Genomic DNA, 15,940 nt, shown 5'->3' on the forward strand with positions numbered 1-15,940 from the left:
TGTTTCGGTTGATTGCTGGACAGTTCGACGTTATACGGAGGCACTGATTAATGCTTGGTGTCTATTATTTCCGGTCGACAGATCTCAGATCAAATGTCGGCGTTGGGTATCACTCTGGTCTTGAGCTCCCGTTTAGGTGATGTTCGGCTGGATGGCCTGATGTCGGCGGCGCCATATTCCTGATCTCTTCACCGAATCGACCGTTGGTCGCTGAGGTTAGAGACTAACCATGGCTTGCCAACATTCCTTTTTTTATGCACTAGTTTTTGTAGTTACGTATGGTTGCGAGTATCTGGGCACTGCATCTATCTGTATATCAAGTCAGCTTGGCTGAGGCGATGAGTCGCGCTCGACTTCGCCGAATGCTTCGTGCTTTGGGGGTCTGTCTATGCGGTCTTAGGATGCGGTTTGATTTCATTGCGTTGAGCCACCGAATCGGCGTAAGAAAGAAAATTCGTTCCCTCGCTATGATATAATACATGCATGTCCCTCCCTCTCCATCTACAGCAACTTCAAGTGTCCCGTAACGCCATCCACCACGCTCTTGGGTCCCAGAACCCCCAGCACCGTGCGACTTCCACTGGCGATCTGAGTCCGTCCGGCATCCTGGATCACCCGCGCGCAAAGGCCGAGACTGATGGCCTGCGCCTGCAGTAATTGCAGCTCCTCCTCGGACTTGATCTGCAGCGCAATCTTCGCTTGGCCCTGTCGTTCCCAGCGGCGCAGGATCGGCGAGTTGGGCGTGTAGGCTGTGAGGTATTTGTAGCAGGCAAGGGTGGCATGGGAGCATTGGGCGGCGATTTTTCCTAGATGTGCAGTTTCGCGTTAGCTTTGAGGATCTTTTTTGGGGTGTTTGTGTTTGCGATGAAGGTTGTAGTTGTAGAAATCAAACAAGCAAGCCAATCCCATCCACAAGACAGAAAGAAAGAAGAAAGACCAACCCTTCGTCATGCCCAGATCCGTCCGGACCACCAGCACCAGCTTCACTTCTTCATTGTTGTTCTCGAAGCTGGCCAATTCGCCGCCGTCGCCTTCTTCCTCGCTATCCTCCTCCTCTTCCTCGTCGTCGTCTTCGTCGTCGCCCTCCTCGTCGGACGAGTCCCGGTGCACCTTCACGTTGTAGCTGTTCGGCCAGCCTTCCTTCTCTTTGGTCGAGAAGAGGCCGAGCGAGGAGCCCTGGCCGAGGAAGTAGCCGGTGACGCCGGCGATGATGGCTGTCGCAACCACGTAGGCCGTCGTTGACGGGGGGAGGCGATCGAGGTCGGCCATTTTGAGGGATTTGGGAGGATGATCTCGAGTGTTGTTGAGTTCTTCAATTTTTTCAAGGTGGTGTTGATTGACGTTTAGCGGGTAGCTTGGGGTGCTGTCATGTGACGAGGTTTGCGGATGTTTCGAGGTTTTCTTTGTAGATTTTCATGGCCCGGTCTATGGTGGAATACGCGAAAGGAGTTAAACCAATAGACTGGTCTGGGGAAGTGCATTGACGCATGGTCTTTTATTATGTTTTACACAGACCACTACTTAAGCTTTGATAGTGTTTCTTTCGATTCAAGCGCATAGATTACACGGGCATCTCATGATCTCAACCACGATCTACGACTCAAAAAGGGTTGAATAGCACTGCTTGTCTCACAAGGCAGTATATGAATCCACACAAACGTTGATCCAAATATGTATCTATTAAGTTTCAAAAAAAACCCAAAATAAAAATTCAACGCATCTCATGGATGGATGACCAAAACCAAACAATGTCCATTTTCTCCTAAAGTGTTGCTATTCATTATATATACATCCCTGACCATGGCAAATCGAAAGGTAACATCGTCATCCTCATGAGCAGCGATGTCTAATTAGCGCCAGCAGCGGGGGCTTGAGCAGGAGCCCCGGGGGTTCCAAGACGACGGCTCCTAAATTGAGGGTCAGTGATATTCAGCACAACCCCAAGACCAATAGTCGCGACTTACATCATGGTACGGCTGAAGAAACTGATACCAATCATGAACAGCCAGCTAGGGATCGCACTGAATCCGTAGATGATGTAGCCGGCCGGGATCAAAAGTCCGTTCTGGGCAAGCCAGCCATCCGTGGGGTGGAAGGCACCCTCGTAGGCGGGCTTGTTCTCGTACGTCTTCTCGGAGTGGACCTTGTAGATCGTCTCGGCGGTCACGGTGGTGGTGTTCAGGTTCACGGTGTGGAGCGTGGTGGGAGGTCGTTCCTCGCCAAGCTGGGCCTGGGGAACCTGGAAGTGCCAGACGGACGGGGCACCGGCAGACCAGATGGAGCAAAGAACCTGGTTCGATTCGCAGTCCAGGCGACCCAAGTTGGGAGCGGTAGGATCGGCAGAGAACAGGAGAACGGATTCCTAAATCGGATGGGAAAGATCGTTAGCCACTATGAACCCTGCACTCGGAGCACTTTTGCCCCTTTATATTTTTAGCCCTTACATTGAACGATTTGTCCGCTTGGCCACAGCGTCCGAAGCAGGTCTTGTTTCCACCAGTGATATAAAGGAGCCAGTTCTGGGGATCCGAGGACGGCTCGAGGAGAGTCTGCCAGTTGCTCAGGTTGAAGTTGGTGACCACCTTCTCCTGAAGCTTCTGCTCAACCACCTTTTCGACCGTAGGGATCACGGGGGTGGCGGTTGGCAGGTAGGACTTGGCCTTGTTGAACCAGCCCTGAACACGGTCGCCGATGGGGACCTGTTCTTGCGCGGCAGCCAAAGCTGGGAGGACGGGGAGCAGCTGAAGGAAGCGCATGGTTGCTAAGCGGCAGGGAAGGGGAAACGACGCGTTAGTGACAGGGGGACGCGAAAGATGTTATGGGTCGACGCAGGGCATCGATGAGGATGCACGAACCTGGGGAGATGATGAAATGGGCGCACTTTGGGAGGGAAATGGACGATTCAGGAGGCCAAAGTACGGACAGCAGGCAGCGAGGAAGACGAGCACCTGGGTTGTGGTAGAATGAAACAGCCACGATAGACGTAAGTAGAAGGCAGAGGCGTCGACAGGTGGCCTAACGCAAACGGGGAAAGGCGAATCAGCAGTTCCCGTCGTAGCGGGGAATCCGAAGCCCATGGAATCCCACTAATTTCCGGTGGAATTATCGATGTCTCCTCGTCGCTAGCCTGCTCGATGACTCTGCGATCGTCGCTTTCGCTGTCCATTGCCATCTTGCGACGAATCATGCCCGATCACCAGAGTTTTCCCCGTTCATTCCTACGCCCATGTCGTGTCAAAACATCGCTCCCTGCTTATGTCACCATGATCGCCGACAGCGTAGCTCGATAGCTATGGATCATTCTGATGCGATGAATGTTTCATAATTAGTAGACAGTGGTGGCAATGAATATCCATCCTTGCCTTGGCTATTCTTATTGTGCTCATTCGGCTCAAATGCCTATCCTTGAGGAGTCGAGAGGCTGTCGGAAAAGAAAGACATGGTGCCACTTTTTAGGGCAAGCCATGTGACTGACACCTGACAGGAGAGCAACCATGGAAGCATCGGAAGAAGCATTTTACATCAGGAATGACCGGAGGTGGATTGGCACGAATTATGAACATTGCATGGGTTCTTCATGGTCATGGTTTCCCAAGACACTACCTATTCATCGCACCTTCTTTACTCGGTCAATGTGCTTTGCCTGGTCGGTTTCTATGTCAACATGGCCTGTCTGGTAGGATGTCGATACAGCCAGCATGATTAGTCTCGTTCTACCATAAAAGCATTCTCTTATCAACAGCTTGGTTAGTTTTGAAGTATTCTCACTTCGCATCAGCTCCTTGCGCTTGCTATTCGGGAAATGCGGTCATTCCAAATCTATCTCCACGCCATGTTGGCTGCTATGGTAGCAGCGACACTCCTCATAGACAAGAGCTTCGGTGCTGCTACCAAAACCAACCACAGTAAGTACCTCTGTTATGAGAGGAGCGGATGTGCTGTGGTTGACCATGCCATGCACAGAACGGCTGAACATTTCTACCACCGATTCTCATGGGAATCTGTCTTGGCACCACCACGAATCTCCCCCGGGTGATTTTCCGGTGTGTACTGATGTGAACGGATCCTTCGCACCTTTTTGCCTCCCCAAGGATGGAGCCGATGTTCTGGTCGACGCGACATACTATGTGACCTGGAATGCCGACTTCTATCCTCTCAACGCCACGATTACCATTGAATTGAGGTATTCGAACTCGACGGCAGGAGACTCGGCGTTCACCTCGGAGAGAACGGATAATAGCTACGGCTACACCCCCGTGCACGTGCTCGAAGAATGGCTGCAAGGCAAGTCGCAGAACGCATTGACCCTCTATATCATCGAGCTTGATCTTGAATCGGATCGGCGAGCGAGCGTCCAACAGGGACCAACGGTCATACTTCGGCGCAAGCCTGTTGAGCACTGGCAACCATCGCCTCAATTACCATTCAACAGGATAGCACTTTACGTTGGGCTCCCCGTGAGTCTCGCCGTGGTGGTCGCTGTGGTGCTAGGCCTCTTTTTCGGCATGCGAAACCGGAGAAAGATTGGCATTGGGAACATCATGGGCTCTGGTGGATATGGGGTCGGAAAGTCCAGGGACCAACGCATGGGGCAGAGCAAAGGCGAGTCCGAGAGTGACAGTCCGCCGCACTGGAAACAATTTACGGATGACGTAGACTCGGGACTGCCTGCTATCAATCAGTCAGCCGCGTTCGATGATCTGGAACGCACGGCAAGCTATGCATTCAATCGGGATCACTCCAAATTCAAGAGCTGGAAGAATTGACGGGGCTTTAGGCTCAGTATGGATTAACGAGCTAGGGCACGACGAAGTATGCGCTGTCTTTCTTGTTATATTATGGCACGACAGTCGCTCGTTTTGGGAGAATGGAGTAGAATAAAGTTGTATAAACATCAACAGGTGCATTAGTACCTCTCCACAATTCAGTCCAGAAGGATCGCATGAGCTTATTGCACCGGCCCTTTTTTTTTTTTTTTTTTTTTTTTTTTTTTTTTTGGTCGAACTACTCCCATCCTTTGGAGAGTGGCTGAATTGTCCTGACAAAAAGGAGGCGGTCTGGATGTACACCGAGCAACCAAGAAACTAGTAATTATTCAGCCAACGAGAAGAGCGAGAAACGGAATTAGTACGAAATGGCCAGTATCCAAGGTGACCAACGGCGGTGTCGGAGACGATGACGTTCGCGGAAAAAATTGGAGTCATCGCGATGGAGGCCATTATCTCATCAGGTGATATCATAGTTGCTCCGTCGTCCAGAGGTTGATGATTACCAATTCTGTCGAGTCGAGGCTCTTCCGTACTGTTTTATTTTATTGAAATTATTTTATTGAAATTATTGTTATTCTCGTCCTGTATTTTTAAGGGGTCAAGGAAAAATACCATTCATATTTGACTTTTCTGGTTCTCAAAATTGATGCGAATCGACGGAACCAGCCCTCGCAGACGGCTCAGCCGATGTCGGGTCCCAAAGCAGACCAACCCTATCAGAGGAACCCTTTCCACCAGAACGCACTAAACGCTGTATTTTGAATTTAACAAATGGGAAGATGCATAAGCGAAGGATGGCTTCCAATCGCCCCGGACCTATCCTCTACCCTGCGGAAGGCGAAATTTGTGAGAATTTGAGATCTGCCGGTGGCAAAAGCGAAGCGTACTCCGGAGTAGAGCATTATCGGCTGTAGTAATACGCATTACTACTCCGTAGTCTACGGTAGCTCAGTGGTTCCCCACACAAAGCGCTGCTCGGCGTGTGAAATTTTCGCATTCTGGGCTTGAATCAGACTGGCCGACGCCCGCCTTTTCCCCCCACTCGCCGTGGTCGCTCCCGGCCTATGACTCTTCCCGCTCTCGACTGCGCTGCGTCTCTGCATTTAAGCATTCGTCCTGAATATTTTCCTGTGACTCACTGTTAGTATTTTCCCTTTATCTTCTTCTCGCTCTCCTTAGACTTGGTAAACATCTCCTTCCTTCCTTTTCATCCTCCTCCATTGCCTATCTTCATACCATCTCGCACACTCTCCGCTCTCTGCTCTAACATACTTGCTCAGTCTACCCCACCATCCCTCCATCTTTCCACAATGTGTCCCGGTGCAGACAATGAGCCCAATGGGCAAGGCAATGGCGCTCCCACCAATGCCAATGGTACGTTCTCTTGCCTCTGCTTGTTCCTGTATCACTGTCGCTAAACCTATCGCAAAGGTGAACACCCCGGCTTCACTGCCGTCGAGACCCGCCAGAACCCTCACCCCTCCGCAACTCGCAACCCCTATGGCCACAATGTCGGCGTGACCGATTTCCTCAGCAATGTCTCGCGCTTCCAGATCATCGAGAGTACGCTCCGTGAGGGTGAGCAGTTCGCCAACGCTTTCTTTGACACCCAGAAGAAGATCGAGATCGCCAAGGCTCTCGATGAGTTTGGTGTCGACTACGTGAGTCACTGGAATGTCGATGTATAATCATGAGGACTCTAGACTAACCAAGATTTTGCTGCGGTAGATTGAGCTTACCAGCCCCTGCGCTTCCGAGCAGTCGAGACAGGACTGCGAGGCCATCTGCAACCTCGGTCTCAAGGCTAAGGTATGTTGTAACGCAACGAAAGTCCCGGTCCCCCTGCTAATACTTTGCGATAGATCTTGACTCACATTCGTTGCCACATGGATGATGCTCGCGTCGCCGTCGAGACTGGTGTTGATGGAGTGTAAGTGCATCCATCAAGTTTCAAGGCATTGACATGTCATATCTAACAACTAGGCCAGTGATGTCGTTATTGGAACTTCCTCCTACCTCCGGGAGCACTCCCACGGCAAGGATATGACTTACATCAAGAACGCCGCCATCGAGGTCATCGAATTCGTCAAGTCCAAGGGCATTGAGATCCGATTCTCCAGCGAGGACTCTTTCCGTTCGGATCTGGTTGACCTGCTGTCCATCTACTCTGCCGTTGACAAGGTTGGCGTGAACCGTGTTGGTATCGCCGATACCGTCGGTTGCGCTTCTCCCCGTCAGGTCTACGAGCTCGTCCGTGTCCTGCGAGGTGTTGTGGGATGTGACATCGAGACTCACTTCCACAACGATACTGGTTGCGCCATTGCCAACGCCTACTGCGCTTTGGAGGCTGGTGCCACCCACGTCGACACTTCCGTCCTCGGTATCGGCGAGCGTAACGGTATCACCCCTCTTGGTGGTCTCATGGCCCGCATGATGGTTGCCGACCCCGAATACGTCAAGAGCAAGTACAGGCTGGAGAAGATCAAGGACATCGAGGATCTCGTGGCCGAGGCTGTTGAGGTGAACATTCCCTTCAACAACTACATCACCGGTTTCTGTGCCTTCACCCACAAGGCCGGTATCCACGCCAAGGCCATCCTCAACAACCCCAGCACCTACGAGATCATCAACCCTGCCGACTTCGGAATGTCCCGATACGTCCACTTCGCTTCTCGTCTGACGGGCTGGAACGCCATCAAGTCTCGTGCTCAGCAGCTGAACATTGAGATGACCGACAACCAGTACAAGGCGTGCACGGCCAAGATCAAGGCTCTTGCCGATATCCGACCCATTGCCGTCGATGATGCCGACAGTATCATCCGCGCCTACTACCGCAACATCAAGTCCGGAGAGGACAAGCCCCTTCTTGATCTGACGGCTGATGAGCAGGCTCAATTTGCCGCCAAGGAGAAGGAACTGGCTGCCCAGGCTGCCAACGGCATCCCCGTCTAGACTTGATGCCTTTTGCCTTTCTCTTTATTTCTCTTTGCAATTCCTCTTGGATTTCTATACCTGTCGGAAGTAAACTTCCCCGTGTCTTTCTAGAGCTTTGATCATACTCCTTCAGCGGCTCCTCAGAAGAGAAGATCTTTTTTTTTCCCTTTTGCTTGTCTTTTTCCTTTTCCTTTATGATTTGATGTTATGTGTTTCGGGATTCATTGGTTATGGGGTGTTTAAAAGCCGTCTTTTGTTGTCTCAATGAGAAAAAAAAGAAAAGGATGGAAATATCGGTGTTGTTTGTTTCCTGGAAGAACTTTGTATATACGCAGGTCGCGAAGTGGTTGGCTGCATTTCCTACAATAAACCGAATGCCAAATTTCGGCAGCTTTCAGATTTTTCCATCTTGCAATGACTCGTAGTATCGCGCATTAGTTTAGGTCTGGGATGTGAGTACTCCGCAGTATGCAAGGTTGCATGTGGAAGCCGAGGCTGCATTTTAGTCATTTCCTGGAACATCCGATCTTCCCACTTCCTCTTCCCCGTCCTTCCATCGCCATTCTTTCTGGAGGACGTCGCCCCTTCATTCGTTTTCCCCGATTGCATCCACGTCAACATGGCTTCGTCGGTTCTTCCGGTTGCCCTGCAGAATAAGCTGCTTGGCTACCGCAGAACGCCTAACGCGCAGTTGGTCGCCCTGAACTTGGACCTGTGAGTTCTCCGTCCCCCGCTCTGACTTCCCCGGCCTCCATTTGTCGCGCTTGCATTCTAACCGACTAACGCCATCAACGCAGCCTTCGGAACATTGTCTTTATTCTTTTCATCTTCCGCTGGGTTCGCAAGGCATTCTACGCCGTTCGTGGCTACGGTATCTTCGGCAGCATTCGTAACGTTTACGCCGCCGTCCGCCTCTTCCTCTATTCCGTCTTCCTCCGAATCCCCGGTGTCCGCGGCCAAGTCGATAAGCAAGTCTCGACGGCGATTGAGAACCTCGAGTCAAAACTCGTGCCAAACGGTCCTGGCGTCACGAGGTATTTGGAGCTCCCCAAGGAAGGATGGACGCCCGAGCAGATCCGCGCCGAGCTGGAAAAGCTGGTGAATATGGAGCATACTCGATGGGAAGATGGTCGCGTTAGCGGTGCCGTGTATCATGGCGGACAGGACCTCCTGAAGCTTCAGACCGAGGCTTTTGGACAGTTCGGCGTGGCGAACCCAATCCATCCGGATGTTTTCCCTGGTGTTCGGAAAATGGAGGCTGAAGTTGTGGCTATGGTATGTTACTTTGCCTGTCCCTTTGAGGTCAGCATGATGGCTGATTGATGAAAAAGGTGCTTGCTCTATTCAATGGACCCTCGGACGGCGCTGGTGTGACTACCAGCGGCGGTACCGAATCTATCCTGATGGCCTGTTTGGGAGCACGCAACAAGGCGTATGCGGAGCGTGGTGTGACTGAACCAGAAATGTGAGTCGACAGGCTTTCTTCCATGCCGCCGGTCATAATAGAAATGCTAATTATCACCCAAGGATCATCCCTGACACTGCTCATGCTGCCTTTATCAAGGCCTCGAATTACTTCGGAATCAAGCTGCACCGCGTTCCCTGCCCGGCTCCGGATTACAAGGTCCACATCCCCTCTGTCCGTCGGTTGATCAACTCCAACACCGTCCTTCTTGTCGGATCCGCACCGAACTTCCCTCATGGAATCATCGATGACATCCCTGCTTTGTCGCGACTCGCCACGTCGTACAAGATCCCTCTTCACGTGGATTGCTGTCTGGGATCTTTCGTCATTGCATTCCTCAAGAAGGCCGGATTCCCGTCGCCCTACGAAGAGGAAGGTGGATTCGACTTCCGTCTTCCCGGTGTGACAAGTATCAGTGTCGATACTCACAAGTACGGATTCGCTCCCAAAGGTAACTCCGTTGTGTTGTACCGCAACAGGGTCTTCCGTAGCCACCAATACTTCATCTACCCCGATTGGTCCGGTGGCGTTTACGCGTCTCCGTCCGTGGCAGGATCCCGCCCTGGTGCGCTGATTGCGGGTTGTTGGACCAGTCTGATGAGTGTTGGAGAGACTGGATATATCAACAGCTGCTTGGAGATCGTTGGCGCGGCGAAGAAGTTTGAAACCTCCATTAAGGAGCATCCTCTCCTTTCCAAGACCCTCGAAATTGTTGGAAAGCCTATGGTCAGCGTGGTGGCCTTCACCAGCAAGAACGGCGGTGTTGACGTCTATGATATGGCCGATGCTTTGTCCTCGAAGGGGTGGCATCTCAACGCTCTTCAATCCCCTGCCGCTATCCACGTAGCGTTCACCATTCCTACCGCCTCTGCAATCGACAAGCTGACCGCGGACCTCATCGAAGTCGTCGAGAAGGAACTGGACAAGGCCGAGGAGAGGAAGCGGCAAGGCAAGTCGTATGTCATCAAGCGTGGTGATACGGCTGCCCTCTACGGTGTAGCCGGCAGCATGCCGGATAAGAGTATCGTCAGCCGTCTGGCAGAAGGCTTTCTCGACACTCTGTATAAAGCATAGATGGACTTCCTCTTGGTTGAGAGAATTCCATTGTTACCAAGTCTATAAAAGCGAGCTGTTTATATGGGGAACTCGTCCCGGACTTTTCAACCATGTCCTCTACAACATAGTCGGTATTTTGGTGTTGAGGTGTTGCAACTGGGTGATGCGTTTAATTAGTCGAACTGAGTAAATCAGTGTACCTGCAAACCCGATGTAATTGTCATAGAAGAATCCCACTCAATTTAATATGGTGACATAGTATGTATAGTACAAGAGTCATTCCGACCCGAACCCATCCGAGACGAGATCTCCATATCTCGACACCTCAAAAAAGTGCATCAACCAAGGTAAATAAAACACAAAAATCGCTCCATGCAAATAAACAAAAACAAGATAGACAGACAAGAGAGGGTAAAATGTCATCCGAGTCCCAAACGACATCTCCATCAAGCCCAGAAACCAGACCCCCTGCACCTCACCATGAGAGCAGAGTCGCCAGAAACAGTCCAAACAATAGACCATAAGCCCACGTATTTAAGCAATCAAGCCAACAATCCAACGACTGCGCTCATAGCCTCCGGCTCTCCTTGTAGTCCGCACCTGATCGCTTCTCAACGTAGTATCCCGGGTCCGGCTTCCGCTCCAAACGCACCTCCTGCGTCGTTAACCGTCTATCGACCTCCCGGACCTCGACGAGCTCCTTGACGCGCATGATCTGACCCGCCACGGACGACGAGACGGGGTGGAAAACGGTGCCCATACGCTTCTTGAGGCCGAGCGCCTTGAGCACGTCTGTTGATCGGCGCGGCAGACCGATGGCGGAGCGGACGAGGGTGATGCGGAAGTACGACATTGTGAATTAATTGCACTCGACGTGGTAAAATAAGTTCTTCGTAAGGTTGGAGTCGGGTTTTCGATCGCAAGTTCGGAGGTTTGTGTTTTTTTTTCCCTTCTTTTTTTTTCGGACCGGGGTGAGGAATTGCGAGCTAGTCGAGGTTCGGTTTGAATGTTGTTCTGTGGTATTGACTTTCGCTGGTCTAGTCTTGACGATTTCAGCGTTGTCCGGAGGTCAAGGGATCGATCACTCCACGGCAGATATGGAGCTGGGGAAACTGTCGACATCTCGAAAAGCGCGGGATTTTTGGCCTCCCGATTCGGTCGCCCGGCCTGGGCGGGGAGTCACGTGGCTGCGTTCTGCCGCCGTGGGAGCGGAATTGCTGGGGATTCCGAGTGATTGCGGTGACATCGACGCGACCCTGACGAGACGGAGCTTGGCGATCGCATCATTGCAGGCTTGGATTGTCTGTTCTTGCTCTGGTTTGGTTATTTGGTCATTTTGCGGGTCAAATTGAGCCTCACACGCAGCTGTGTTTCGTGAGGGGCTGCTGCGCATACGGACAACTTGTCTAGTACATTTGGGTCCGGTCACTCTGCTCGGTGAGTATCCTGGGGTTGATCGCTGCGTTGGAAACTAGTCTCATCCGAACGCTTCCAGGCAGTACACATACGCACGATCAAATACACACACAGTCGCCATGGCGCGCGCGGAGGACCCCGACGCAACGGTGGCCATGCCCCGGCTCGAAGATATCCTGCGTCACCCCGAAGACCTCGATAAGATCGCGGGACTGAAGGCCGAATATTCACGGAAGAAAGCAGCCGTCGATTCGCAGCTCCGGGAGGGACTTCGGAGCCAGCTCGAGTCCGTGCAACGCAGCATCAACGCCCTCACGGAAGGCCAGCGGCAGGTCTCGAAGACCAAGGACGAGCTCCAGGGCATCGACAAGCTGTGCGCCGAGTCGCAGACCAGCGTCGACGACTTCTCGCAGATCGACCGACTGGCCAAGATCCAGCGGAACTTCGAAGCGATCCTGACGATGAAAAAGGGCCTGGAGAACTTCAGTGAGGATCTGGCGGAGGTGGAGTCGCTGCTGAGGGAGGACGATGAGGATCTGGAGAATCAGCCGAATCTACTGCGTGCGCACATGCAGATCTCGCGGTTGCGGGACTTTCGCGACGAGGCGATGGATCAGATTCGCAAGGTGCAGGACCCGAGTAGTGAGGCGACGCTGGATGATTTCTTCCAGGGGCTGGACTCGGTGGTTGAGTGGTTTGATGACCATCTCGGCACGGCCTGTATGAACATCATCCCGCTGGTGCAGTCGGACAATCCCAGCATGGTGGTCCGACTGGCGGTGGTTGTGATGCATGAGGAAAAGAACGACGAGACGGTTCGTGCCTTGCAGGAGGCGCAGAAGGACCATCAGGATCTGGCTGGTCGGTTCAAGTCCATGAATGTCGGGCCGAAGACGGTCAAGGGCTACAAAGAGAAGTTCATGCAGGCGATCGAGTTCTACGCGCAGAATCAGTTCGAAAACACCAAGGAAGAATTCCTGGGTAACCCTGACATCCTGGACAAGAGCTTCCGGTGGTTCTTCAACGACCTCTTTACCGTCCAGCAAGGCATGCAATCATTGATGCCGAAGAAATGGAAGATCTACAAGACCTACACCGATATCTACCATCGGATGATGCATGATTTCCTTGTCGGTCTGATCGACGATCCGGAATTGCCTCCTGACAACCTGCTCTCCATCATCCATTGGACCGAGAAGTACTACAAGAAGATGAACAAGCTTGGGTGGAAGCAGGCTGACCTTGGAACCAACGTTCTGGACGACCGTGAGCCGGATCTCATCCGCAAGTGGCAGGACGTTATCATCAGCGCCGTCGAGGACTGGATGGACCGAATCACCGAGTCCGACAGGAAGGGCCTGATCGAGAGATCGCCCGACGTCATTGAGACCAACCCCGAAGGCTTCTTCCGGACTAAGACCCTCCCTGACATGTGGCGCATGATCCGCGAGCAGATCGTCGCCTCCAGCTCCTCCTCCCGCGCCGATGTGGTCGAGGGTATTATCGACGCCATGTTCCGCGTGCTCAAAGCCCGCCAAACCACCTGGCAGACCCTCATCGACGAAGAGTGCAACAAATACAAAGCCCCCGGCGGCGACCAGCTCGACGGCCTCCAGCTGCTACAGGACTACCTCGTCGCGGTGGCCAACGACCAGATTGCCTGCATCGACGACAACGAAGAGACCGGCCAGATGGGCTACCTCTCGCGATTCAAGCGCGATCTGGAACCCATCGTCGACCCGAAATACATGGCGTCGCGCGCCCTGCCGGAGCTGGACGCCCTGCGCGACGGCTACGTCGACCTCAGCACCTACTGCCTCTCGCAGTTCGTCGACACCATCTTCGCCACCGACTTCCGCACCACCATCCCCGAGTTCTTCACCCAGCGCTGGTACGGCGACTTCGCCATCAAGCGCATCACCTCCACCTTCGAGGACTACATGGCCGACTACAGCCCCGTCCTGCACCCCTCGCTCACCGACATCCTGGTCGAGGAGCTCTCCGACGAGCTGCTGGTCCGCTACCTCTCCTCCGTGCACAACCGCGGCGTCAAGTTTCGCCGCCACGCCGACCCCTACACCGACAAGTTCAAGGACGACGTCCTCACCGTCTTCGCCTTCTTCCAGAAATACCCGGACTCGTTCGCCGCCACCATCAAGGACAAGTGGCGCCTGGTCGAGTGGCTGGTGCGCCTGCTCGAGGCTGAAAAGGGGCCCCCCGTCGTCGCTATCTACGAGAGCTTCAAGACCGAGTACTGGGATCTGCAGCTGTCGTGGGTCGAGACTGTCTTGCGGTCGAGGGATGATTTTGAAAGGAGCATGGCGAGTGCGGTTAAGGCCAAAGCGGCTGAGTTGTCGGTGGAACGCGGTATGGAGACGCTTATGGGCAAGGTGCGGTAGATTGGATTGGATTGGATTTTGTGCATTTGCTGCTTGCTGCATAGCTGTTATGGCAGGGGCATGATGTCTTTAGAAAGCGCGGCGTTTGGAGTTTTCCCCCATATATGGTTCGAGGGAGCAGTCAGTTTGTTCCCTGATGATGATATCTGTTGTATTGCAGTTCCAGCGCGGCAGGATAGGCTGCGCTTTGGGTATAAATGTAAAACCAACACACTTCTATATGCACAGTGCTCGGCTCTGGATGTAACAAGCAAATTCCGGGGTATATCCAAGCCACGTAGATCGTATGCCTCGACATTTCCTTCCACCAAGTCACCCAGACATTAGATCCTAACCAAAGATCAAAAATCCAACTTCCTCTCTGCAACAGCCATATACTTCTCTCGCAGCCGAGCATTCAGCCCACTCTCGTCCCCTTCCGGATCCAATTTCTTAGCGCCCATCTCACAGATACAAACAGATTCGATAGGGAAATCACGAGCCCAGACGAAGGGGCCCCGGGTTGATGTGTTCCCATCCTCGCTCTGGCCGTCGAGATGGTAATCCCGATATCGCGCAAGGAGGTCCCGTGCATCAAACGAATACCGGTTGTTTTTCTGGCTCTTGCCGCCCCCTGCTCCTCGGGATCGGCCCTTGATGTAGATCGTGTTGACGACTGTGGCGTGCAGGAGGAGCGGTCGGGATTTGGGTTTTCGAGAGGCGGTTTTCGACGGCGAGGGTGTTATTGGCTGGTCTGAGTTCTTCGCGACACCTTCTGTTACTTCGGCGGGCATTTCTTCGAGAAGAGAGGGTTCCTCGGCTGGTTGTTTAGAGGAAACGCCGTCACCTAAAGGTCTCGATTCCAATTCCGAGGGATGATTTGCGCTGCTATTCCCTCCCTGCTGGGTCTGCTGCGGTGCATCATCTTTCTGGACTTCGCCCTGCAGAAACCCAGCATCTAGGAACTTATCCCGCAGCAGCTCGCAGAACGGATACAGTCGCGACGTCGAGTCCACCGGCGCAGCATGCAATACGGTAGCGGCGCGTGCGCGTGGCAGCGCATGCAGCGATTCCAGAGAGACGGTAAACGGGCTCGGAGCACCCTCGTCTCCCCTATTTCCCGGCTCATTCGACCCATCTCCTGATCTATCAGACCCCGGCGCTTCCAGCGCAGGTTCTCGGGCTCCTCTTCCCTGCGCACGCACGCGCGCGATCCTCTCCGCCTCGCGCACCAGCGCTACCAGGTCGAGGGATTGTAAGAGGCCAATCGCCTCGTCGAGTCGCTCCTTACTGGGGAGACTCATCACACCGAGGGTAAGGTGGAGAGTGCCGACGGGGCGGATTGCGGCATCGGGAATGAGGGGCTGTGGTTCTGCGGATTGGTCTTGGCCTTGGTGGGTTGTTGCGCGAGGAATTTCGGCTTTGAATGCTGCGAGAGACGATTCGAGTTGAGGGAGAGACGTGGAATTGACCAGTGGGAGGCAGAGGAAGTGTGTTAGCTGTGGTCGTTTCTCTTTCTTTGCGGGGCCTCGATGGCTCTCCTGCTTGGGTGGTCTGGGTCTTTGCTTCCGCGGTTGTTGTTGTTGCTGTTGCTGTTGTTGCGGGGAAGACATGATCGTATGATAGTTTTGGGGATGATAGGATCGAATTGAAGAGCTGAGCCAGAGTCTGGGAACAGCCAGAGGCCGAAATGGTCTGGGGAAGAGGATCATCTATTGGCGATGATCGTGACGAGGATTAGGCTTGGCTGGATGGCAGAGGTATGACGTCGAGCATGTCTCGCTGGCTTGGAGGAGTTTCAAAGGTTAATATGAATTGGATGGGTATAAATTCAGTAATTTATTCCACATGTAACCCATAGATTCGATTCAGTCGGTAAGTGAATCTGCAAAAAGACTGATGGCGGAGGAGTTGGAGAGGAA

The 15,940-nt window shown here is 53.1% G+C and overlaps 8 protein-coding genes across 8 annotated transcripts; 5 read left to right on the plus strand and 3 right to left on the minus strand.

The window, feature by feature from the left end:
- Positions 1-410: 410 nt before the first annotated feature.
- On the minus strand, positions 411-2,945 carry P170DRAFT_452519 (uncharacterized protein). The gene is made up of 6 exons (XM_024851281.1): positions 2,856-2,945; positions 2,445-2,761; positions 1,965-2,362; positions 1,598-1,677; positions 942-1,310; positions 411-806 (listed from the first exon to the last, which is right to left on the minus strand). Exons 2-6 carry the CDS (start codon positions 2,754-2,756, stop codon positions 502-504), a joined length of 1,464 nt encoding a protein of 487 aa, XP_024710269.1. The 5' UTR covers positions 2,757-2,761; positions 2,856-2,945; the 3' UTR covers positions 411-501.
- An 887-nt stretch (positions 2,946-3,832) lies between these two features.
- On the plus strand, positions 3,833-4,766 carry P170DRAFT_421597 (DUF4448 domain-containing protein; the record flags this gene model as incomplete). Its single annotated transcript, XM_024847374.1, has 2 exons — positions 3,833-3,905; positions 3,964-4,766. The coding sequence occupies 2 exons, from the start codon at positions 3,833-3,835 to the stop codon at positions 4,764-4,766; spliced, it is 876 nt and encodes a 291-aa protein (XP_024710270.1).
- A 1,127-nt stretch (positions 4,767-5,893) lies between these two features.
- hcsA (homocitrate synthase) lies at positions 5,894-8,100 on the plus strand. Its single transcript, XM_024846244.1, has 5 exons — positions 5,894-6,143; positions 6,201-6,430; positions 6,498-6,578; positions 6,632-6,699; positions 6,758-8,100. The coding sequence occupies exons 1-5, from the start codon at positions 6,080-6,082 to the stop codon at positions 7,719-7,721; spliced, it is 1,407 nt and encodes a 468-aa protein (XP_024710271.1). The 5' UTR covers positions 5,894-6,079; the 3' UTR covers positions 7,722-8,100.
- On the plus strand, positions 7,828-8,168 carry P170DRAFT_28770 (uncharacterized protein). Its single transcript, XM_024843218.1, has one exon. It carries the CDS (start codon positions 7,934-7,936, stop codon positions 8,126-8,128), a length of 195 nt encoding a protein of 64 aa, XP_024710272.1. The 5' UTR covers positions 7,828-7,933; the 3' UTR covers positions 8,129-8,168.
- An 81-nt stretch (positions 8,169-8,249) lies between these two features.
- On the plus strand, positions 8,250-10,480 carry P170DRAFT_432498 (sphinganine-1-phosphate aldolase DPL1). Its single transcript, XM_024848274.1, has 4 exons — positions 8,250-8,417; positions 8,501-8,978; positions 9,035-9,168; positions 9,231-10,480. The coding sequence occupies exons 1-4, from the start codon at positions 8,323-8,325 to the stop codon at positions 10,240-10,242; spliced, it is 1,719 nt and encodes a 572-aa protein (XP_024710273.1). The 5' UTR covers positions 8,250-8,322; the 3' UTR covers positions 10,243-10,480.
- Positions 10,441-11,300, minus strand: P170DRAFT_432499 (mitochondrial 54S ribosomal protein uL30m). The gene has a single exon (XM_024848275.1). It carries the CDS (start codon positions 11,075-11,077, stop codon positions 10,793-10,795), a length of 285 nt encoding a protein of 94 aa, XP_024710274.1. The 5' UTR covers positions 11,078-11,300; the 3' UTR covers positions 10,441-10,792.
- A 189-nt stretch (positions 11,301-11,489) lies between these two features.
- P170DRAFT_374386 (SNARE-binding exocyst subunit SEC6) lies at positions 11,490-14,197 on the plus strand. The gene is made up of 2 exons (XM_024845285.1): positions 11,490-11,661; positions 11,720-14,197. Exon 2 carries the CDS (start codon positions 11,760-11,762, stop codon positions 14,037-14,039), a length of 2,280 nt encoding a protein of 759 aa, XP_024710275.1. The 5' UTR covers positions 11,490-11,661; positions 11,720-11,759; the 3' UTR covers positions 14,040-14,197.
- Positions 14,178-15,915, minus strand: P170DRAFT_432501 (uncharacterized protein). Its single transcript, XM_024848276.1, has one exon. It carries the CDS (start codon positions 15,728-15,730, stop codon positions 14,381-14,383), a length of 1,350 nt encoding a protein of 449 aa, XP_024710276.1. The 5' UTR covers positions 15,731-15,915; the 3' UTR covers positions 14,178-14,380.
- Positions 15,916-15,940: the final 25 nt, after the last annotated feature.

The sequence above is a fragment of the Aspergillus steynii genome, assembly GCF_002849105.1.
Source record: "Aspergillus steynii IBT 23096 chromosome Unknown P170scaffold_1, whole genome shotgun sequence".
In the NCBI taxonomy this organism is placed as follows: domain Eukaryota; kingdom Fungi; phylum Ascomycota; class Eurotiomycetes; order Eurotiales; family Aspergillaceae; genus Aspergillus; species Aspergillus steynii.

What these genes read in the sequence shown, in the direction of transcription:
- P170DRAFT_432498 (XM_024848274.1), top strand. Translation starts at nt 8,323, where the DNA reads ATGGCTTCGTCGGTTCTTCCGGTTGCCCTGCAGAATAAGCTGCTTGGC. An exon ending in GTCGCCCTGAACTTGGACCT is followed by an intron (nt 8,418 to 8,500) that starts GTGAGTTCTCCG and finishes CCATCAACGCAG; the next exon opens with CCTTCGGAACATTGTCTTTA. An exon ending in GGTGTGACTGAACCAGAAAT is followed by an intron (nt 9,169 to 9,230) that starts GTGAGTCGACAG and finishes TTATCACCCAAG; the next exon opens with GATCATCCCTGACACTGCTC.
- P170DRAFT_374386 (XM_024845285.1), top strand. Translation starts at nt 11,760, where the DNA reads ATGGCGCGCGCGGAGGACCCCGACGCAACGGTGGCCATGCCCCGGCTC.
- P170DRAFT_432499 (XM_024848275.1), bottom strand. Translation starts at nt 11,077, where the DNA reads ATGTCGTACTTCCGCATCACCCTCGTCCGCTCCGCCATCGGTCTGCCG.
- P170DRAFT_432501 (XM_024848276.1), bottom strand. Translation starts at nt 15,730, where the DNA reads ATGATCCTCTTCCCCAGACCATTTCGGCCTCTGGCTGTTCCCAGACTC.
- P170DRAFT_452519 (XM_024851281.1), bottom strand. Translation starts at nt 2,756, where the DNA reads ATGCGCTTCCTTCAGCTGCTCCCCGTCCTCCCAGCTTTGGCTGCCGCG. An exon ending in AAGCGGACAAATCGTTCAAT is followed by an intron (nt 2,363 to 2,444) that starts GTAAGGGCTAAA and finishes CATCCGATTTAG; the next exon opens with GAATCCGTTCTCCTGTTCTC. An exon ending in GGATCTGGGCATGACGAAGG is followed by an intron (nt 807 to 941) that starts GTTGGTCTTTCT and finishes CTGCACATCTAG; the next exon opens with GAAAAATCGCCGCCCAATGC.
- hcsA (XM_024846244.1), top strand. Translation starts at nt 6,080, where the DNA reads ATGTGTCCCGGTGCAGACAATGAGCCCAATGGGCAAGGCAATGGCGCT. An exon ending in CGCTCCCACCAATGCCAATG is followed by an intron (nt 6,144 to 6,200) that starts GTACGTTCTCTT and finishes CCTATCGCAAAG; the next exon opens with GTGAACACCCCGGCTTCACT. An exon ending in ACCTCGGTCTCAAGGCTAAG is followed by an intron (nt 6,579 to 6,631) that starts GTATGTTGTAAC and finishes ACTTTGCGATAG; the next exon opens with ATCTTGACTCACATTCGTTG.
- P170DRAFT_28770 (XM_024843218.1), top strand. Translation starts at nt 7,934, where the DNA reads ATGGGGTGTTTAAAAGCCGTCTTTTGTTGTCTCAATGAGAAAAAAAAG.